The sequence below is a fragment of the Sander vitreus genome, chromosome 14, assembly GCF_031162955.1.
Source record: "Sander vitreus isolate 19-12246 chromosome 14, sanVit1, whole genome shotgun sequence".
NCBI classification, from domain to species: Eukaryota; Metazoa; Chordata; class Actinopteri; order Perciformes; family Percidae; genus Sander; species Sander vitreus.
Genome location: NC_135868.1, coordinates 17,409,301 through 17,433,642, shown reverse-complemented (window position 1 = coordinate 17,433,642; position 24,342 = coordinate 17,409,301). Strand labels below are relative to the sequence as shown.

General features: G+C 42.6%; 1 protein-coding gene across 1 annotated transcript; it reads left to right on the top strand.

Annotated features, from left to right (window-relative positions):
* Positions 1 to 6,789: 6,789 nt before the first annotated feature.
* On the top strand, positions 6,790 to 20,434 carry cspg5b (chondroitin sulfate proteoglycan 5b). The gene is made up of 6 exons (XM_078267698.1): positions 6,790 to 7,221; positions 12,264 to 13,038; positions 13,954 to 14,142; positions 14,499 to 14,577; positions 16,917 to 17,081; positions 18,569 to 20,434. Exons 1-6 carry the CDS (start codon positions 7,140 to 7,142, stop codon positions 19,178 to 19,180), a joined length of 1,902 nt encoding a protein of 633 aa, XP_078123824.1. The 5' UTR covers positions 6,790 to 7,139; the 3' UTR covers positions 19,181 to 20,434.
* The last annotated feature ends 3,908 nt before the right edge of the window (positions 20,435 to 24,342 follow it).

Here is a 24,342-nt window from a genome sequence, read left to right as displayed (position 1 = left end):
GTGAACCAGTTTTTCCAAATACCTGGCCTTCACTGACTGGCGTGACAACTGCTCACTCAATACAGTAACATGAGCTATTAAAAGCAGCTGGATACATTGTAAACTTAATTTGCTCTTAACAGTGTATCGCTGTGTACTTCTTCCACAGCAATCCCTCCAAAGCGTCCCAGTTAAATAGTAAATGCCCTAAACATATTCATTGTAAATCTTTACAATCATTCACTGAAAGAACCAAGCAGACCTGCCTTGTTGCACAAAATACAAATTTACGTCAAAACTTGCCATTTTCAGCGTGTAGCTTGCTAGCTCGAAGTTTATTGTTGTTTCCCGTTGTGAACAAAGTATGAGAACGGCAACACACAGAGAGCAGGTGAGGGACATCCGCTACATGAGCCACGCACCGTATGTCAGGCAATTATGCTGTAAATCTGTTTGAATTCTGTTGATCCAGACTATTCTGCCCATAACTTCCTTAGCAGAGTCACCTGAAAAGGTCTCATTCTGAACACCACAGAGCATCCTGGGGATTTTTTGGGCTGAATATTTAGTACTCAACTGAATGCCTCGGTCAGGTTGAGTAATTTTTTTTAATTTAACAAAATGTGCCCTACTACTAGAGAAGACCAGTAAAGGGTTAAACCGCTCTAACTAACTTTCAGTTTGCATAACTTGTAAGTTATTAAGGTCAGGATTTAAACATCTCGTGTCACAAAGACAAACAACTTTTGTTCTTTCCCTCACATAGTACTTTCCCAGAAGAGCTGGAGTATGGGAGTGGTGGAACTCATGAGGTGCCAGCTCTAGTTTGCATTTAGGCTAAATTGTATCAATAGCTTGATGTGTTTAAAATATTTGAAATGCTGCGAACAGTTAGTAATATACAAACTATTAGAATAAATGTATAATAATGTACTTTAAAACCACAGATTGTCTGCCATCTTTGTTTTTATTGCAGAGTTATGATTCAATCAACACTTTTACAATTCATTTTTAGGAGAATGAACAAACTGTTTCCTGTTCACTGCAGCTTCCTGGCATACGGTAACTTCATGATTGACACATACCAGCTCAACCCACAGGAATACCTTAGCTCAAAATCCTGCAGATGTTATCTTGCCAAAGGCATCTGTGCTGTCATGAGTTATAACCTTTTAAACCTCTCTTTCTTTTTAAAATAGTTTTATCATATTTTGTACACATACCTAATTTTACATTCACTTGTTGACATATAAAACAAATGGTCCTGTAAATTGAGTTTGATTCCAAATTGATGGTTCATTGTAACCCAGTGAGGTGCTGTGCCTTGTTATGTCTTGCCCAGTCTCTCTACACAAAGCTAGATCAGTTATCGTTCCCCATCCACTGGCTCCAACGAGCAGTTCTGGTCCAGAGTGGTTTTATATTTATTATTGCAAGGAATTTGCTTGTGGCTTTGTCTACACTCGCTTCAGCCGAGAGTGTACTACAGCTGTCCTTTTAAAGGGCACTTTCAAGTTTGTGAATGTTAAGTTTTGTGTTTGGTTTCAGTTTTGTGTCCAGTGAGGCTGCCAAAGGGTGTGTTTGAGCACACTGCAGCGCTTCAAAAACAATAACTGATTAAGTTGTTATTGTGGCCGGGTTAGCTCAGTTGGTAGAGCAGGCACGCACATATATAGAGGTTTGCTCCTCGACGCAGCGGCCGCGGGTTTGACTCCGACCTGCGGCCCTTTACTCCATGTCATTCCCCTTTCATGTCTTCATCTGTCCTGTGGAAATAAAGGCCTAAAATGCCCCCAAAAAATAATCTTTCAAAAAAACTTGTTATTTTCCAAGTTCTTTTGTTCATGATGCCCTAAAAAAACTAACAAATCTAACTTGAACTAGAATTCAAATTCTGAAAAACTATTAAACTACTCTATACCAGTTGGTGTTTTATTTTATCATTCTATGATTATTTATACCTCTGCTTCGCATCGTGCCAAACAATGCTCCTTAGCTGTGACATAATCACAACATACCATACATCAACGTGAGCTATTGCTTAAGTATACAGTACAAGTATATACAGTAAGTATACAAGAGAAACAGGGTGTGTCAGTTGTCTCTACTACCTTCACCAGTGAAGAATGAAATATAAAAATATAAAATGCCCAACTGCACATTGATGTTAGATACACTCAGCTTTGTTATCACCTAGTGGCAGCACTGCACCTTTAATCAAAGCACCATGAGTTTATTTCCTGTAGTGTTACTGTTCGTTACTGTTATATTGCTGTATGAAGACTGCTGTTCATATTGTTGTTAGAAGTTTCATGAATATATTACGGCAGTTGTTGAGATCATTAGAAAAGGCTGATAAAGTTGCCAAATGTGTTTAAAATGAAGTCTGTTGCTAAGTGCAATATATAAAGTGCTGTACATGTGTGTTTCTATAGTGGACCAATTCACCTTCAATTTTTTTTGTTGATTTTCAGTTGATTATAAAAACATATCCTAATTGTACAATCCTCCCAAATTACAGTCTTAGTTCACTGAACCAATAACTATTTAGTGTAGACTACTGTACATTCATGTAACAACAGGGAGAGGACACCTCAATGGTTTTTGACCTTATACTGTATTTTGCTGGGGGGAAATAACTAATGAATATCACTCTGTTAGGCTACATTCATATTTACAAATGTGCATGAAATGTATCACTTAATTATCTTTATAGTTCATACATTTTAGAGTCCAATTTCTTCAGTGTCTTTCTTTTCTATGTCCATATATACGAGGGAGCAAAGCATATAATATGTAAAAAAATAAATTAAAAAAAACGTGAGAAAAAGCGTGGCAGATAATAGCGGACCGACTGAATGATAGTCTAAAACTATACATTTACGAACTACTGCTCTTAACTGAAACCATTCAATGAGTCACTTGTCATTCGCAAAAACAAACAATTGTACACTTTGCATTTAAAGCGAGCAGTGGAAGTTAATATGACTTAGGAAATTTATATTTTAGCCCATGGGAGAGAGAGGGAGAAACAGAGTGAAAGAGATATTTATGTATCATATTCTAGTGCTGTAGAAAATGGATCTTCATGGTAAATTTCCTGAGTAACATTATCTTCTGCTTAGTTTTAAGGCAAAGAGTACAATGGTTAATTTGTGCAAATGATTAGTAGCCTAATCCTTGAATGGTATGATTATGACGGTTTCAATTCAGAGCAGTGGTCAGTTAATGTATATAAACTTAGCACAAAAAGTAAGGAAATTTGTGTTTAGTAGATTATTTCTCTGTGGTAACAATGCTTTTTGCAATAAATCTTATACCGTTGGAAAGCCTGTTTAATTTCCTTTCAAATGGTGCCCCATTTGTAAGGAACATGCATTTGTGGGATGAGCAGCAGCGCTGAGTATGTGGGTTGCGGCCATAAAAAATTTGCCAAATCTTCTCTGCCATTGCCAAACAGGTTATTTTGCTGTTGCTATTGACACTTGTTTTGAGCTTCTGGTACTCCCCAGGTGCTGCCAATCAGGTGCCTGATTTAGAGATGAGATTCTGCAACCAGTGGCAATCCCATATCTCCACAGTCTGGGACCGAACTCTATCCTCCAAGATGACAACGCTCGCTCCCCACAGGGCAAGGTTTATCAGAGACTACCTCCAGAATGTGGGAGTGGAGAGGATAGAATGGCCTGCCAGCAGTCCTGACCTCAACCCCATTGAACACTTGTGGGATCAGCTTGGGCGTGCTGTTCGTGCCAGAGAGACCAACACAACCACGTTGGCTGACTTGCGACAAATGCTGGTTGAAGAATGGGATGCCATCCCACAGCAGTGTGAGACCAGGCTGGTGACCAGCATGAGGAGGAGGTGCCAGGCTGTTGTGGCTGTGTATGGTTCTTCCACACGCTACTCAGGCTCCGGTTTGTGAAATGAATAAATTGTTAAATTTCCAATATGTCTTGTTTCTTCAAACTTCAATCATCCAATCCACCAAACATCAAACGAGTCAATGGCAGAATAAACTGTCTGGCATTGGCAGAGAAGATTTGGCAAATTTTTCATGGGCGCAACCCACATACTCAGCGCTGCTGCTCATCCCACAAATGCATGTTCCTTACAAATAGGATACCATTTAAAAGGGAACTAAGCAGGCTTTCCAACGGTATAAGATTTATTGCCAAAAAACATTGTTACCACAGAGAAATAATCTACCAAACACAAATTTCCTTACTTTTTGTGCTAAGTTTATTTAGGCTACTTACGCATTCAGTCGGTCTGCGGTCGTCTGCCACGCTTTCTCTCGCTGCTTCATTACAGCGGCTGTGTTTATTTTTTACTATTAATGTGTTTCACGTTATCATACTTCCACAAGAAGCTGCTGCTCACTCTGTATAAAGTATGAACAATGCGTATTCTCCATTTTAGCATCAGTAAATCTGCGATCGACCTCGCGGTCTGTTAAGGAAAGCCGTGAACGCGCATCTATCCAAATTACTTCAGCCTGGCTCGACCTAGTCGCTCCTCCTCAGCCTGGCTCGGCCTTCGTGAAACACACCAAGCCAGACTGCACAGATTAGACTAGGTCAAGCCTTGCTTTATCGGTTATCCTGGATTTATAAATTCTGCTTCTGTGAAACAGCCCCCAGGACTCCAACCAACCAGCTTCAGCCACAGAGCCACCACCCAGTCAGAGTCAGAACCACCCTATCACTGCACAGGACATCACCTCCAGCTCTTCAGTGGGTCTTACATGGCAATGACCTTGCCATCCTCCATGTAGTTCCAGTTTCTGTTTCCCATGTAATGTCCTTACATTTAAATCACAGAGCTAACTTCAGCTAAGCATCTATTAGAGCAGTTACTTGAGGACACAAGGATCATTGAAATTCAGAATGTGATTAAAGTTAGGGGAGTACGGAGTATTAAAGAGATAAGACTTCTCTGAAAAGACCACATTCTGCTACCTGCTCACTGTTATCCATACATGTTGTGGCTTTATCGATGTAGATATATTTAATAAGCAGCCTCATCTTCTTCCGAGAGTGGACATTGCAACATTAGACACACACTCACTGACACACACACACACACACACACACAGGAAATGCACCAGAGGGGATTTGGACATCCTGTCCACCCCTCACTGTTCAACACAGGGACAGGATGGAAAATCAGACGAGCCCTGAGCACAACATGCACAAACCCATGCACGCACAGAACTTGGCATTGACTAAAGTGTGCTGTTCTCCCATTTTGGTTCTCGGTAAGATCCATCTGTTCATCCAGAACGAAGAAACAAAAAAACTAACCTGTCTTGCCTGTAAAATGCCAAGTACCGGAATTATTTCAATCGCTATAAGAGGATGAGAGTTGAAATATAGGATGTGTGTGCTCGAGGGTGTTTATCATGGCAGACATTTTTGCTTGTTTGTGTGTAGGGGATGTGGGGGGGATATGGTAGTACGGAAACAATTTCGTTCTGCTCTGTTTGGCAGTGCATCAGTGAACATTTTTCTGTTTCTCCTCGCCACCACTCCCTAGCTCCCTCTCTTCAACATTCACCCATGTCTGTCCATCCTCTGAATCCCATTACAACTAACCTTTCTCTGTCTCTTCGCCTCTTGTGGCTGTCCCTTTCTCTATCTTTCCCCCTCTCTCCCTGCCAGGTCCTTCTCATGCAAAACCCCACTCTTCCATTGCTGAGAGTGGGGTTTTGAGGTGGACTCAGTTTAGATTGGCTGTTTTTTGGTGGATTGATTGGGAACAGCAGTATGCTGCACACAGCAGGGGCTTGGACCATTTCACTCCCGATTCAATGTGTAATGAGTGGAACTCGTTTTTTTAAAACTATGAACAGAGCATTTGGTCATAATTATTTCATAATGTATTTGACATAATCCCATTTAGGAGAGGAGTGGGTAGTCAGCCCTCCGCAGGACGTTTTGTTAGCTGTTTGTGACAGTAAAGGAGACAGAGAAACAGGAACATGGATTACTGTCACAGAGTAATGATTACGTCAATGTATTTGGAAGCAATTATATTATGGCATTTAGGGTGACAGGGGGAATGATAGTAGGCTAGCCTAATATCAAGTGGTGCAAAGGCAGTGTGAAAAGTGATGTGTGTGTGTGTTCGGGTGTCTTGTGGGAAGGGGAGAGGGAGACTATGGAAATCGAGACAGTGTATTAAACCATGGGGGGCATGTGAGAAAGGGGGACTTTTTAGTGGTCAGAGCAGTGTATATGTGTGTGTGTGTGTGTGTGTGTGTGTGTGTGTGTGTGTGTGTCTATACAGCAGCAGATGCCATTGTCTGGGGCATATCACGATATAACTGTTAGAGGATTATCCACCTACTATGCACACACACAATTGCTGGGCAAAGGTAACATGCACACATATATAACCCCCTGACATATAAACACCACCCAGAGAGAGAGAGAGAGAGAGAGAGAGAGAGAGAGAGAGAGAGAGAGAGAGAGAGAAAGAGACTCTTGGACATGATTTGTTCACACACACTAGCTGTGGTGTAAAGTGGAGCATATTGACTTCCAGTGACAACAGATGCTTCTTAAATCCTACTCAGCCCAATTCTACACGAGTTACAGCAGGCTGAGGCTGGACACTGGCGAGCATTTACTCGGGTGTGTGTGCTGGCACTTTGACACCCAAACGCACTGTACGCGCACGACGTGCCGTGCCGTTCTGCGCCGGGCCGTGCTTTGCCGCTCATCGCCTATGCAACCAAAAGGGAAAGGCTTAACGGATCGCATATACACAGACAGGCAGGCAGTGACAAACCTGGCTCATTAAAACATCGTCTGCAGACCGTCAGCAGGTCGCGCGCAGCACTACTACAGCTCCTCGCGGTGCACTGGACCTGCCGGCGGAGCCCAAAGCGCAGAGTGACACGCGCGCGCTAAAGGTGTGGAGGAGAGGACAGCCGCTCGGTACAATGGGACCGAACCCAAGCCGGTAAAAGGTTCAGAGAGAAACACACGCATACCAGCTCCGAGGGAGGCCAACGTTTGGGGAGGTTAACGGCAACATGGCGAAAACGGTCAAGATCTGAACTTTGGAGGATCCGCTGTCCACAATCTGACCGGTAGTATAACGAGGAACGAGATCACAGTTTGCATCATAGTGTCAAAGGGATAGCCGTTGGTATGGAGCGCGTTGACAGTCGTTTGGGCACCTGGCAGGTGTTACTGACCATCTCAATGGTCATTATCCCCCTGTCTGCTCACGGTAAGTCCACTGCACTAGTCCCACCCCGTGCGTGTGTGTAAGATATGTCTGCGTGTGTTTGTTCAAGAAAGCGCGCACGTGTGTGAATCAAATCACACCTGCATTGGTATATGATATAGAAAAATGACAATTTTCCGTTTATGCGGCATGGGGATGCAACTGCCATTTAAATTTGGCCACTGATGGTTAATATGCAATCGTTTTATCTGTCAGCAGTCTTTGAGCCTATTGGTAGTAGCCTAACACGCTGGGTATTGATAACCGTTTTTGTATTCTGTTTTATGGACACTGATATTTTAAATGCACTGATAATCCATTGCATTTTGGCATTTTCTGTATAATGTCATCTGGCTCATATTTAGCATTACAATTGCATTTAAAGACTGTCAATCAATCCCTACTCTATGCTGACAAATCCAAGTGTATGATATTATCTGCCATATTTTCTGTCATGCTGAGAGCTGCTATTGATCATTAATGACACTTGAACCGACTGGGGGTGGCCATGGCCCGGTCAATCTCATGCCCATTTTAAGTCTGACAGGGGAAAAACCTCTCCCTACTGTAACTAATATAAAAAGGTAATTGCCTTGTTTTAAATGGTATAAGCTCTAGGAAGGAACATCTGTATTAGAAGAAAGACGTGCCTGTGGGTGATCAGAGAGAGACAGAGACATTTGACAGTTCAGTAGCCTACTGCAGCTGCGACTCGCCGCGGCGGTGCGTGGCCCAGACAAAGGCGGGATTAGGTGCACCGTGGCCAGGCTACAGGAGGCCTATTCACGGCGCTGAAAGGATTGAATTCCTCCAGACATTCAGGGGAAGCCAAAGACAACCGCTACACCTCTTCTCCCTCCCCAAGCCTTCTCATTTAGACTAGGCTACTGTCTATCCCTTGAGACACGGAGGCAGGCAGTGTGGGAACGAATATCTGATACAACCATGTCTCTGCTCTGTCTGGCACACACACACACACACACACACACACACACACACACACACACACACACGCGCGCGCTGATAGTAGTGGAAATGTGGCAAATCTTGTTAATGTAGACATGAGCGCTGCTGCCGCTGCCCAGCAACAGGGTGGCTCGTGCACGCAGAGGGTCGCCGGTTCACGTGGGCACGCGCTGCCAATGTAACCCCCCCCCCCCCCCTCTCTCGCCGCATCTCGCGTCCTCAATGTGTAACCAAGCGTTAACTGTAATAAATATACGCCAGGCGTCCTGTCTGTCACGCTTGAAACCCCCAGAAACCACGTGGCTGTCGACATATGTTATTCATTAGGCAGTATAGGCTATAGTCTAGGTGAATCTTCCTTAATTTCTCTGGCAATCTGGGGAGAATATGGAGAGTTATCCATATCCAAGTACACGATTTTCTCCATGACCCTTACAGTAACAAACCGAGCAAATAAAAATGATAAGACAATGGATAATGTAGCCTTAATATTCCTTTAATGTTCTTATACAGGCTTATGATGACTCTGACTAGGATTGCCTCATTTTTCAGGCAAGCCGAGTTTAACACATGCTGCAACTCATGCACATCATTTTGCTTTTATAGCAGGTCTGTACTTTTAAATGATCATATACAACAATAGCTGCAACTTATTTTCATTATTGACCAATGTATTCTTTTGATATACAATGTCAGAAAAAAGGGAGAAATTGCCATCATAATTTCCTGAAGCCCAAGTTGACATATTCAGAGTGCTTGTTTGTTAAGAATTTTATTTATACAGCCCAAAATCACAAATTTGCTTTGAAGGATTTTACAATCTGAAAAGCCCACTCTTGTTGTGCCCGACTGACTGTCCAAACCCCAAATATATTTCATTTACTATTAAAAGGGACGAAGAAAAGGGGCAAATTTTCGTATTTTGAAAAGTCATAATCAGTGAATTTTTGGCATTTTTGCTTAAAAGCGACTTGAGAAATTACTTTTTACTGTTTTAATCAATTAAAATAGCTGCATATTATGCAGGTGATAGCTAATCAATGAATCAACTAATCATTTCAGTTCCATATAAAACCAATAAAACAATCCACATATACACAAAAACATACCGAAACACAGATTGTCCTTGATAGCAATGTAAAGTAATATGGATCAAATCCAGACTCTTGGGTGCTCTGCCATGTGAGTGTTTGTCTGAGTGAGTGCATACTGTGAGGTCCATCTGCCCTGTAGCCCCAGAAAGCTAATGCTATGTCTCTCTCTCTCACACACACACACACACACACACACACACACACACACACACACACACACACACACACACACACACACACACACACACACGATGCCAGAGGTTTAGTGCTGAAGGAACACATCACACCATTTGACCAAGACAGAAATTTCTAAGCAGGGGAGTCGTGCATTCACTTTGCTTGTCTTGTCCTTGTAATCTCTTCATGTTCCCTTTTGCTCTTGTAATCGCTATAAGACTGCCAGCTACTAACAGGATGCTGCATCTGAGTCTCAACAGGGAACAAATTGGCAGATTGAACCTTTAAATGAAATTTGAATCTGTTGTAATCAATTTTAACTGGTGGAGTATGTTTATCTCTTTCACAAACTGTGAAGCATTCAAGTTCATTCCACCTCGGTTTTCCCAGAGATGGAGTTGGCATATAACACTTACTGCCTGGCTGGCTGATTGATTGATTGAAAAACAAGAGAGAGAGAGAGAAAGAGAGCGCGCGAACACTGGATTCTCTGTTTCCACTGCAACTCCCTCACTCCACTTCTCCTTTTAACATGGCACCTCTTTACATCTCACCATGGCAACTGCAGTGTGTGTGTGTGTGTGTGTGTGTGTGTGTGTGTGTGTGTGTGTGTGTGTGTGTGGTGAATCTCATGGTTCCTCAGCTACCACTAGTCTTCGTGATTCGAGGCACGTTCAGATGGTTTTAGTATTAGCTCTTTAGCTCTGAATAAAGTACCAGACACTGAAAGCAGTGATCTCATTGGACACAGTGATTTCAGGGTGGCAGTGGGAGAGAAGCCGTCCAGCCAAGAATTGGGTTGAGTTTGGCCGTTGGCACAAATGTACCAGGCCGGTGGAAAAGTGTGAAGAAGTGGCTTCTTGAAATTCAGTCTGTCAGTCTTAAACTGTGGGAACACTGTATTCCCAAAACTGTGCAACAACAGGGTCTTCTTTCTCCCCCCGTCCCTCTTTCTAGTCCCCTTTCCCCTTAAATATATTGACATTTTGAGAAATGCATAGATATGCTTGTCCCAAGATTTAGATGACAAGATTGATAGCACTCATGTTTCTATGCTAAATATGAAGCTACCACCAGCAGCCAGCAGCCAGTTAATTTATCTTAGCAGACCGGCTCTGTCCAAAAGTAACAAAATCCCCTTACCAGCACTTCTGAAGTTAATGAATTTTTATAGCTGTTGGTAGATGGGGTTTATCAGCTGTTTCTCTCCGTTTCCAGTCTTTGTGCTAAGATAAGATAACTGGCTGCGGGTGGTGTCTTTACATTTAGCATAGAAACATGAGGGCTATCAACTTTCTCATCTGACTCTCAGCAAGAAAGTGAATAAGCATATTAAAAATATAAAAATTTGGAATTACCCCTTTTAAACTCAATTTATTCTACACTTCCTTACAGTATTTCTATTAGCTTCCAACTCTTTCCCACTCTGAATTGAAGTCATTTGATGTTTACGCCGAGTTAAATCCAAACCCAAGATTTCATGTTTTCATGGCCGCACCATTCTATTAATCTTCTCGATGCCTTGTACCTATTTTTTTTATCCATTTCCCCAAAATTCATCCCGTTAGGTTTGGTATTTTTGGAAACTTTGGGATCTCCACTTGAATTTTAAAGCATTTTGTGGGTTTGGACAATGTTTGGCTGCACAACATGAGTTAAGAAATGACAATCAGTGGCCTGCTGCATGTTAAAAGGTTTAGAGAATTCCTGTCCGTCTGTACTTCCCTGTACTGTCTTTTTCTTTCTTTGTCTGTCTCTCTGCCTCTTTGTGTGTGAATATTGCCCTGCAGATTGCCAAGTACAGGAGAAGTGCCTGACCAGCCTCTAACCTATTGCTCTAAATCCTAATCCTCACCCAGTCTTGGTCACCAGAGCACATTAGTCAGTCACTCAATGTGCCTAATCCTACATCCCTACACTCTGATTACACGGAAGTCTTCAGCTCGTTTTTGATTTCTTTGACAATTAATCACTTAGCTCTTAAGCTCAAATCAGCTCTCTCATGAGTATGCATTTTGTGCATATATTTATTGCATTGTTTTTCAAATTCAGCTGAATTTATAGTGAATGGTATTGTGACATAACAGTATTCTCTTAAAGAACTAGCCTGATACAGCCTTAAGGCATCTCTACAGTATACTGTAGGGATCCATTTAAATTATTTATGCCTCATCCTTGTTGGGCCACAATCTTTATCAAACAAAACACAGTCAATACCTTGGGATTTAGCTCTGACACAGTGGCATCGATGCAGTGTTGACAATACGATTATGCTAAGGGGAGAATCAGTTGTTTTTACACATCACAAGTCAGTAACAGCAGCCAGTCAGTCTAGTTTAGCATAAAGACTGGAAACAGGGGCAACAAAATTCACCAACCAGCACCTCTGAAGAACACATTAACACATAATATATTGTTTGTTTAGGCTGTACAAAAAAACTATGCGTAAAAAAATGGCAAATTGGGATTTTATGGGGAGTAACGTGCAGGACTATTTCTTGGCTTGCAGTAACTTCCTTGAGTCTCAACTGGTTGCCTGGCAACCTTACAGTGACAACAAGACTACATGAAGAAATAGTCTGACACATAACCCCCCATTACATGTTTTATTACATTTTTGTACAGATTAGGTCAGCTTTAGAGATGCTAGTAGGTGGATTTTGTTCATTTTCGATCTTATCTAACTCTTGGCAAAAAGCCAATAAATGTTTAGTGTAATCTGACTCTTGCCAGTCTCCCAACTTTATGGAAATGCAATACTAGATGACTGGAATGCCTCTTTAATGCCTTTTTGTGTCTGACTGACAGGGAGGCATTCACTGGCCAGGCACCATCATCACCGCAATCAATCATCTGTCAACAAGGAGGCCTTGAACACCAGGATGGTGCTCAGTGATGACTCCGCAGAGAGGGATCACCTGATCGGAGCAGGGCTCATGCTCGGGGCTAAACTCCCACTCAGCTCCACCAAACGCCACCATTCTCATAAACACGCCCATCTAGACGTCGTAGAGGAGGACCAAACTGTGGGGGAGGAGCTCACCGCCGGTGGGGGGGGTCCAGACCAGCCCGGAAACCCCATGTCAGATGATGTCATCACCGTGGAGTTTCACAGCCCTGCACCGGATATGGTGTCCTCTGATGTTGCTCTGGATTGGGCCAAAGTCCCCAAAGCCCAGAAGCAAAAAGGCGGAGACCCTACTGCATGGACGCTTTCTGACTTTTATGACTACCTGTCACCTGATGACGACCTCTCGACGTTAGATACGACCCCAGAACCTGAGCCCACCCCTTCACCCCCGCCAGAAATGGAGGATGAGAATCCGCTCCTGGCTGGTTCTCCTGCTGTTCCTGATGTGAGGCCTAACACGGATAGCGGGCCCTCTCTCCCAGCTCCTGCCATGCCAGGGCCGGACAAGGTTGAGGGGTTAGGCTTAGGTGGCGCCATGGGGACTGACGGCTGCAGGCTGGGCTTTGTGCGCTCTGGACCTGGGGTGTGTGTGTCTCAGTGTGACATTGAACCCAATTTCTGCTTCAACGGAGGAGTGTGCACTGTGGTGGCAGGAATGGGAGCCTTCTGCAGGTGAGAAACGTGGTAATTACACCGGCTGGTTTGTTGTCCTTGGGTAAATTGTAAGGAGGATTACAATTTTATTACCTGTTTTTTCATCATGTTTAGTAATGCTGAATGAATGAATTTTTAGTAGCATTTACAAGCAGGCAGTGATTTCTTAGAGGAAAAGTGGTACTGTATGGCAGTGGCAGCAGGCGTGTTGAGGGGAGGGGGGTGTAAGGTGCTAAAAACATTCCTCTTTTTAATGGTCTTGTTGGGATGATTTCCAATGTGTTGCCTCTCAAAGCTCAAAGGCTGGTGACAGCTGATGTAGACACACGCAGTATGCACACACAGAAGGCATGAGGACAATACAGTAAGGCCAGGGAGAGACACACATACACACACAGTCCTCGTGCACATACCCACACATTCACAGACACACAGCACCATCTGTCCTATCCAGCAGACTCCGTGTAAGCTTGGAGGTAAACTGTTGCTCATCTCATCATACCTGCTGAGTAAGGGCGCACACACACACTCTCATGTGGACACACTTCAAACTTGCATGCAATTGAAGAGAAAAAGACAGGAATATGGAAAAGATACACACAAACTCACATGCACGCACGTATCCTGATCCTTTGATCTCATTAAGGGCTGGGCTGCAGGCCGAATCCCTGCTTTGCTGGACGGACCTCAGGGCCCCATGTCATCAGCACTGAGTACCATTTCACACTTTTTACTGTGGCTTACATGCTGTGGTCATAAATATGGTAAATACGCTAGTGCAGTGGGTACACACTCATATTAAACCTCTTGGGGTTTGGGCTTTTTACAGCAGGTCAGAGGAAGAACATTATTTAGCGCTGTTTTTTCTGACCACAAAAGTGTCACATTAATCAAAAGGGCCAATATTGCTACTTTGCATCGCTTTGTAACCAGGTGCAATGTGCAGGACTACATCTGGAACAAAGGCACCCGCTGTGATTGGGCGGTCACAGACTTCCAGGTTATGTGTGCTGTGGTGGGCGTGGCTTCCGTGGTGCTCATCTTCCTCTTCATGATCATCGTATTCTTTGCCAAGAGACTGCACCGCCTCAAGAATGAGAACAGGCGCCTTCGCAAACGCAGGTGTGTTTGTGTGACTGGGAGGTGAGAATGTAAAAATATGTGTTGGGTGCTGAGAGAAGTGGCTGTGACTATATATGTGTGTCAGTCTAATTCCTGTAAGACTTTACAACCTTTTTTTGTCACTAAAGGCAATGTAGTCTTTAGAGTTTATCTAATTCTCTTTGGTATCCACTGAATTATTTATGTTCTTAAACCGTGATGATTTCATTTTGTGTATAATGTGTGTGTCTACCAGAGATTTAATCCCAGTTTCACACTGTGCAGACGTGGGAAAATATGGACCTGGAGAGAGAAAAAAAAAAACACATTAACTGCAAATATTTATGACACAAATCTCTCTCGTTGCCCTCTTGCAGTAAGTACTGCCCACAGAGCAGCGAGCCACAGACAGACGGCCTCTCCGTTTCCACAACAGCTGACGGCTCGCAGCCAAACGTAAGGAAATTGTGTAACACCCCTCCGCACGCTCCCCAAGCTCACACTCACAACCTGGCGTACTATGACAACATTATCTGTCAGGTACGCCACAACTCTCCGTGTGTTTATTCTCCATTTCTGTCCTTCCATTCATCTTCTTCGTATTCATTATATATTTGTCTTACTTTTCAGTGCATCTACGATTTCTTTTCTTTGTCCGTTTTCTGTTGTAACATTTCCTCTTTGTTCACAGTGTCCTCGCCTATGTTTTCTCTCTGCCAGCTTACATAGTGATTTGATTTTTGTATCTGTCTGGGTTTTGTCTTTTGTGCACAGCTGTCTATCTGTTCCAATTGACAGTACTAACACCAAACCACTAACTTAAGCTTGTACAGCAGTATTGTGCACACATCCAGCTCACCTTAGTGCCCTGTGAAATCAGTAACTTCTCATTGGGATTTCCACCTACAATTTTGAATGTACAGCATGTGTTTGTTTAATGCTTTTCACACTCACCGATCCCTTCAGCGGCCATCAACAACCAGCTATACCTGGGAATATAAACCCAGAAACCCTTATAATCACTTCCAGGTAAGGAGAACGGAAATGTCCAACATGCCCAAAAGCAATTTCCCTCCCTGGCTTTGCTTTGAACTTACCCATTGTGCAACCACTAGATGCCAGATTTCCACTAACTGCAAACCTCCCTTTCACAAACTCTCCCTGTATCTGATCTTATCAGATGCATTCCACGTACACTGTAGGTTAAAATGATTAATCACCTTCTCGCAAGGATTCCTGCAACTAGTTGTTCAGAGGCGTAATGTCATCACACAGCTGTGTGATTAAATAGCAAGTTCCCACATTTGCTGCCTCTCTTACCTCTGCAGCTTCCCGAGAAGCTTGGTGAAGAAGCTGAGCCTCCATTTTGTTTTTAACTGCTGGCTTTGCTCTTGTGCCCATAACGCTCAGACAGCCATTTTAGGGTCCCTCTGCAGCAGGTTTCCTCTTTCCTACCCAATTCTCTTGTAAAGGATGCATGTAGTGCTGCTATAAAGCGAGTTGCATCATGTGTGTGCATGTGCGTTTGTCTGTGAATATGAATCTGTGCACATCGATGCATTAATTGCTATCCATGTTTCTGTGTGTTTGTGGGGTTTTGTGTTTGCAGGCAGATTTATGTGTGCCCCTGTTTGGTATTTATCAATCATACACGCCTACTGATACATGATTTAATTCTTAATCTCAATAAACAATAAAGAATATTGTTAATAGAGTCAGAGATAAGCCATAAACAGCACATAAAGTCTACGAGATAATGACTTGGAAGCTTTTTGAGCTCGTTGTCTGCTGTGAAAGGATGTTTAGCGAGTTTTGTCCAGCAGTAGCCAGTGTGACCGATCAATGGTGCCCTACTTACTGCCTGCTGTGCCTCTGACCTTCAGAGGTTTGTGACATGCCAATCAATCGATGGCATGGTCATTTACAAGCTGACACATGCAGACGTACACTGACACTAGTTTTGAAGTCATACAAACACAGCTCTCCAACTGTCAATTGCATGCATTTACTGCATTTAACACTCAGCAAACACAAGCACACACTGATGGAATTTCAAAATCATATAGTCATTTTCAGTCATACTTGGGCTGGACTAAATGAAGTGAACATATTGTCACTTGCTCTTATAATACAAGCCTTTCAGAGCTCCGCTGGCATTTCAGTGCAGTAGTTATAGAGGAGTGTCTGTGACTTCGGAATGCTCTAAATGTCAGGTCTAGAGGGTAAAAAGCCCCTGCAGACAAATGGTCTGCAATACAATGCTTTTTAAATGTCAGAGGGTCGATTGGTATTTTTGTAAAAGCTGGGACACGATTGGTTGATTAGATAGGGGTCTAGATACAGTGATCCGTATCAGCTCAAGAAAGTTCATCTCTAGCATGGGGAAGAGCTTTCTGGCATATTTTTGTTTTGGATATTGCTGAATTGTATATTTATTTTAGTTTTTTCTATTAAATGACTACATAGTCCAGTGAATTAGACATGTCAAGAAATGCTACCCCATCCCTTCAACTGTAATAAAATACACAATTAAAAAAAAAGATTGTACAATAACGAATAAGTGTGGAAAAGCCATTAGTCTTAAAAAGGGACACATGCAGAAAAGCATTTCAGGCTCCACACACACTTTCCTGCAGTTGCACACACACACCATAACATACAAATGCGAGGAGCTGATGCACCTTAAGGTTGCAGAACATCTACTCACTCTCGTCCTGTGTGTGTCTATATACAAAGATGTGCTTGTAAATCTAAGTGCGAGGCATGTATCAAAAAGTAATAAACTCTCCCTACAGGATGATGCTCAGAAGCAGGAGGACCCAGCAAAGTCCCCACAAGCCAAGGAAGAGGGATCAATGAATATTCTCAACTCTCATTCCCCCAAACACGAGAACAACCGTCCAGCCTCTGTTGTCCACGACCAGGGCCACACCCCAAACAACACAGAGGAAAACGCTGAGGTAAACACGCTCCAGAACAACCTGGTATAATATTACCATCTGTCAAAGTGCTGGAGAATCAGACCAAAATATTTAATTCGCACACAAACTACAACAAATTATATTATAGTTAGTTATATATTGTTGCAAAGTGTATACTTTGTATTTTAAACAGTCCAATCAGGTCTAATGTCAAAAGTAAGCACAACATGAATTTAGGATACAACTTGAGAAGCACAATAGTCCTGTTTACAAGGCTGCCATGCCAATGCTGATCACATAGTGGCGCCACCGCTTCATTCTTTTCCTCTATCGCCTCTTACGCTGGACTAAAATCTCTGGCTTGGACCAACTAATGAGTGACTTTCCTTTCTACTGATGCCCTGCCTTGGTCTTTGGCCAATGAACTCTCTCTCTCCATCATTGTCTCCTCTCCTGTTTCCTTAAACCCTCCCCTTGCCTCTGTCTGCCCCGCCTTACTGTCTCTCTCTGCCTGCATGCATTGGTGTTATCGGCAAAAAGTGTCTGAAAACTACTTTGCAAAAGAAGTTAAGTGGAAATCAAGTGAATATATATGTATTTGAAAAATATTCATGTTTGACATTGCTAATAAGTGGATGCGTCTAGATTACATGAGGTCAAAGTAATTGCTTGGAGTTGATATTTGAATCTATATACACAATATTACACACGCTATGTCTTGGTTTTCAATGTGATTTATAATACTTTAATGTACTTGAGGTTCTTTTGTACTTTTATGGGTATACATGGAAGATTATAGTTGTTGGAATAAATCTTTTTAATTTTATCCAGCTGGTCCCTGTGTGTTGCTATGAACTCTACTTTCCCTCTGTCTTTCTTGCTCTCTCTTCTTTGCATGTCTGCTCATGATGAAGCTAACTACTGCCCAACTTCTCCCCTGCTCATAGTAACTGAATGCACAGCTGACCCTGCTTTCCTGCTCGAGTTAGCTGCTTACAGATTACGCCACACAAACAATGGTTACCGTGTGCCCATTCAGCACCACGGACAGCTCTCCAAAATGAATGAAAGCTACCACAAAGTTTTTTTCTTTTTAAATTCTCCCTCTCAGAACATTCAAATTTCAAGGTGTCTAACTAAAGCCACAGTGTTGTTGCTGGGAAAACAGTGAGGACAACTGTATTGTAATGTACTGACTTACATGCCACAAATGGCCACAAACACGACTCCAAATGAATTCTGATGTTGCCCAATATGTGCAGGATGTGTAAATAGGCAACTGTTGTCATATTAACTTAGAAGGTGATAACATGTCAGTATTGTGTTCACAGCTTGTTCCCACTGCCCCCAAGTGGCTAAGAAATCAGTTGCTGCAGATTCAAGATAATGTGTCTGACCAGGCGTTTATTGTCTCATATTCAACCATGCCTCTATTTATTTGTATATTTTTATTTCATTATTTGTTTGCCTCTGTGACTGTTCCTACATTGCTGCATCCTTCTGTACTTACCATATTTCCACACCAGGATGGAGTCACTATTGGCCTGGAAGTGCTCCTCCCAAAAGATGCCAAGCTCCACTCAGAGACCAACTCGCCCCTTCAGTACGACGTCTTCCTCTACAAGGTTGCCAACAATGGAGACTCCGCCTCTCCCAGCCAAGCCCCTGCCACTCACAGCGCTAACTCTTACTCCTCCTCTCACCCCATGCCTAAATCGCCCAAAACATCCAAGGTGCCTAAGTCACCCAAACACACCAAGGAAGACCCACCTAGTAGCCTTGAACCCTTGTCTGGCAGGCACTCCTCACCTGGCCGTCACTCACCCGGTCGCCATCCATCACCCAGTCGCGACTCTGCGCCTGGTTGCCATTCTTCACCCACCTGTCATCCATCATCCCATCACTCTACCTCTGGGTACAAATGCATGCCCACCTCCTCCTCCATCCCACCTGAGTTACGCAGGCCCAGAGGTCGGTCGCAAGCTCCCGGCTCAGAGCGCTCAGGGACTGGGAGAGAGTACCAGAGTGCACACATTCGTCCATCCCCTTCCTCCCCTCACCTCACTCAGCCGCCTCCATCCCCATCCAGGGTGAAGTACAGCCCAGTCAGCACCCGATCCCTGCCACCACTCTCCTGACGTGGCCTCCACCCAACCTAGCATCCATCCATACATTCACACGCACAAACATCTGTCATAATCTAATCTTTCCAGCGATATTTCCATCATGGCTCTAACTTTTTCATTAGTGATTTATAGATGATACATCCATCTATCATCCATCTTTGCACCCTGCCTCCTCACGTTTACACCCATGAGGAGGAGCACATCACCTGGTCTTGGTCCACGAAGCCAGAAAACTAAAATTGGGACAACAAACACCACACTCTCTCAAACTCCGACATGGATCCACCAAAATGCACACAAACACCGCGCAGTTACTGCAGCCAAACATTGACACCTTCATGTAAATAACAACCTCCAAAACCTCAGGTTACTGCTCACACAAGCACAAAATGAACCACATGTGAATATGCTCTCTAGCATGGTGCCAATGTCAGCAACTGCTGAGGATATTGTTCATTAAAGGGGTGATAGAATGATTATATAGGGTATTTCACACTGTTCCTTAAGGTCTCCTAATAGGGTCCGTAACATTGGTTGGGCTGAAAATGCCCCGAGTGCTATTTTATGGGCCCTTAACTACCCTGTGAATATGGCCCTATTTCGAACAGCTTTTCTTTCAAATATGGTATGCTCATGAATATTTAGATGAGCTGCGCGCTGATTGGTTGAGCAAACCACATACATTGGAGACGAGACAGCAGGTCTCATATTTCAGACACTGCAACGTTATACATCGTTTGTCTGCCATTTTGTTATTAAATTCACTTCTTAGACTTTGTTAATGCGAAAAATCAACTATATAAAGCTCAAATATTGGCCGTTTTACGAAAATTGATAGCTAATTGCAAATTTGGTAAGACATGTCGGACTTCAGGAGCTCCACACAGTCTGACGAGAAAGCGGCAGCCTGCTGGGCTCCATACCCAGGGCAAAGTCACCGTTTCTGGGTTACTGGACTACTGGGGCTCGGGACTCAGAAGCAGTTTCAAATTGTGAGATTTGCAGAGGAAAGGGATGTCAATGGGATTTTGAGGTTCTATGTATGCCCTATTTACCCATCAAACCGTCGTTATTCAACTATGGCAAGCTAAAATCGGTTTTGTATTCTATCACCCCTTTAAGATTTCATAGAGGTTTACTACAATAGACTTAGTATTATCAATGGTTTATATAAATCTTTTGCTATTAAGTGTGTAAGATTATTTTGCTTTCACAGGCTTTTTGATATGTTTTTCATGTTTCTAATCCTCAATAAATAGATTATACTACAAAGTGTGCAGTATTGTGTTCTAGAAAGAGAGCTAACAGGAACAAAGAAAACAAAGAGACAGAACTTTCCTTTAGTGTTGCCAAGGTGCATGTTAAAAAGAAAAATATGAGAGACTCTGCCGCCCCCTTGTGGACACAGCAAACACTGGAGCTCCAGTTACATTTCAGGTTTAAAATCATCAGTGGAATGATATCAAAAATGTAAATCACAGGGGTAAAATGCCTTGCTAATTCTGTGACCCTTTTAATGGTCTGTGACTGCGTACAGTATGAACTGCAGTGTGTAAATCATATACGTGTGTGTCTGTGCATATTACTTACATTTCCGAGAATGATTAACTGTCCGTATTCCTGCTTGTGTACCTTGCAGTTTGAGAAACGCTGCTCCAGTAACTAACCATGAAAGCAATACTGTGACGTTCGCTGAATAGCGGCCTTTGTGGCCACAAGTGACAATGTTAAATGCTAAAACATAGTTAGCAACATCGGCAGGTAAGTTTTTAAGTTTTTAATTAAACTTACCGCAGCTGACTAACGTTAGCTAATTAGCTATCTAGCCTGCAAACCGACATTTTTCCCGGATGAAGGGGTTTGGTCACTCATTATATTATAGGCTTTATTTTTGTACAACTTAAGAACAATAGCATTATTTTGTCCAAAAATATAGAATAATAGGTATACGTGCAGTTTAGTGTCACAAATTCCCCATACAATGTCCTTAATTAATTATGAAATAATTGTGACACTAAACTGCACGTATACCAGAATAATATTAATATAATTATAGACAAATAAGATAGCTAATCACATTTTTACATTTTGGTTAACGTTGTCTAAATGATGGAAATACAGACAATTATCTATAATCTTTGTTTGGATTAGGAACATGGATGTATAATATGAAGGAAAACAGGTGCAGGTGTCCAGGGAAGCCTGGATAATTTAGTTTTTATCGTGCAACAGGGAGAATTATTTTTCTTCATCTAGACGGTTAGGAGAATCTCTAAAGATTTTTTAAAAAAACCTTCAGAACAACAGTGTTTCTAAATTACATTCAGGGGAACTATCACAAACCCAAACCAAACATGAAATATACATTTCTACCTTTTTATGTATTCTCTCATAGACTCATAGAGCAGATATGAATGCTGTAGCAGAAAACAAATGTGATAGTTACATTCAGTTGGACTTAAAACATAATATAGATTAAACACAGCTTCTGATTCTGACTAAACAATACAGAATGTATTCAGTCACTCAGGATCCACCCAGTCCCTTCAGAGAATGAAGAAAGCATGTTTTTCCCTTTGAATGCCTTTACCATTTCTCCTGCACGTTTTCCTCATGTTATATTATTATAATGTGAGGGGTAGTGTGAATGTGCTCACCTTATGAAGCAGGCAATTCTGTTTCTTAAAAGGATATGTCACCGATTTAGCATTAAGCTTTTATCAGTAGAAACAACAACATTTGTTGAATGGCCGTGCTTCCCTCCCTCATGTCCCAGAGATCTCTGTATTGTGGGTCTGGAAAAAAAATCTTCCGATGACGTAAAATGGTGATTTTTGTGTCCTGGGAAGATTTTTTGCCCAGAGGCAATAGACTACAGTCAGTAGTAGGAGCTACTTCCGCATGTTTTCAACCCGCCCACAGGGTGTTGGACTGTCATCTTTACACGAAGATTCCCGAACCAAAACGAGCGTCAGCCATCTTGAATCCTCGCTACTGGCTTCTCAGCAGAAAACGGATGGATGGATGGATGGATGGATGGATGGATGGATGGATGGAAATTTTAGAGCAACAATTATGTGCATTCAAACTACCGCACACGTGTACCACCGGGATACATTGGTACAGATCGGAGAATATGCAGGACACTTTATTACAGAGGGAATACTCGACACAGCTTCACCCGCCTGCTATGGAGACCAGCGGTGTTGCTCGATGCCTCTGGCCGGTAAAGGGACATCATCAGCAGGGAATGTTGAACGAGTTTGCCGGTGGAAAGCTAACGCTAGCCGGCCACCTGTTCCATCAATCCTGCTTGCAAGTCTCCGCTCACTAGACAACAAACTAGATTACATCCAACTTCAACGAAACTCCCAATGCGAGTTCAGAGACTGCTGTGTTTTTGTTGTTGTGGAAACATTGCTGTATTGGACTATCCAGCTACCAGGCCGGCTGCTCTGTCACCGGGTAAGACTAGCTAGTGGAGGTGGGCTGTGTTAACACGCACTGCCTGGTGCAGAAATGGGGTGCTTGTATCCAACTAACTGCTAACTTCTGGTGGAGTTTGTGACTGTTAAATGTCGACCATTCTACATTCCACACAAATTTACGGCTGTGTTTATACTCGGTATTTACAGCCCACCAAGCGCTAATGCTAGTAGCTATGTGTTAGCTGAACTTTACGGAGCCTATAATGTGTGTGCACTAAATGTAGCCTGTTTCGTATGTCGTTTTTATATAATGTCGTTTTTATATATTTTAAATGTGTAACACCACTTGAGCCACGGTGAAACGTTTCGTGTATGTGGTTGAAATGACAATAAAACACACTTGAGTTGAGCTGACCGTCTCACTGTCTGTCTGTCTGTGAATGGTAGGTGTGGCTTGGGAGAGACGCTAAAGCAGCAAAGCAAGTGTATTATGGGATTTTGTGTCTTTCATCCACATGAGCCAAAAACACATTTTCTGGCTTTTCTCGGCCTAGAAGCCACCAATTTCTAAAAAAAATATTCACATTTCTACTATATGAGTGACCCAATTTAAAGATATATTCATCTTTCAAACTGTGAAATAACCCTTTAAGGCAATTTAAATTAAACATCTAGCATATTTCCCACAATGTGACCTCCTCCACGGTGGTTAAGAGCTTTAGGCTGCAGCGGCTCAGCTCTTTTGTTCTCGGACTATTTTCTGGATGAAAAGCACCTTTGAATTCCGGATGGATCAGGTGTCAGGTGAAGGTGAAGTTATCCTTCCTGCTGTACTCATTCATCAGGAATAAACTGTGTTGACTTGAAAAGAGTAATCGACAGGTTTTAAAGTGGAGTGTCCGTATCCCTCAGTGACACTCAGAGCCTCTGAAAAGCTCTCCTGTCCTGCTCCACCTGCAAGGTGCTTACAGTGTGTCCTCAGGATGTCCTCAGTTCTCAGTTTTCTTTTTAACTGTTAACGCATCATGAAAAGCACCAGTGTCAGAGACATGGAAGAGATCAGTGGTCTTAATAAATTTTCATTTTGGGGTGACATTAAAACTAAAAATAGTACTTACTTGGAAATAGGATTACATTTCACTGGGAATAATGAAACATTTACTTACAATTTAGATGCAATAAAAAAATTTATTGTACTTACAATTTAGCTGCAATAAAAAAATTACACAAATCTGTGGGTCTATACATGACCTGGTCGCCCTTTCAATCAACGTATGATAGGAGAAATAACATAATACATTAAGCTGCATTAAAAAGCAGAATATTGGAGATACCCAAATACAGTAAAGTGGGTGGTTAAAGGTCAGTTACAACTTAAAGAGCTTAAAGAGTAACTTAACACCAGCTACATATCTTGTTTTTACCGACCTCCAGCGGTTTAACATCAGAGACATAGAAGCGTACTCCAGGGTGTCAGTACACTGTGACATCACTGTTGGGTGCAGTTACAGATTCAACAAAGGACAGTATAAGTGGGCATTCACACAGCCTGCGTCGGCCGTCAGATGGTGCTGCAAAAAAGCAGGCCTTTCCATTGATTTGAATGGGGGTAGTGCGTTAAGGATGCCGCGGGGCTTGCCGCAGGGGGGACACGCAAAAAAACGTAGAGGGCCTGCGGCGAAAAGCTGAGATCGACTCAACTTTTGGAGAAACGCAACCCCACGTCACGCTGCGGTGGCCAATCAT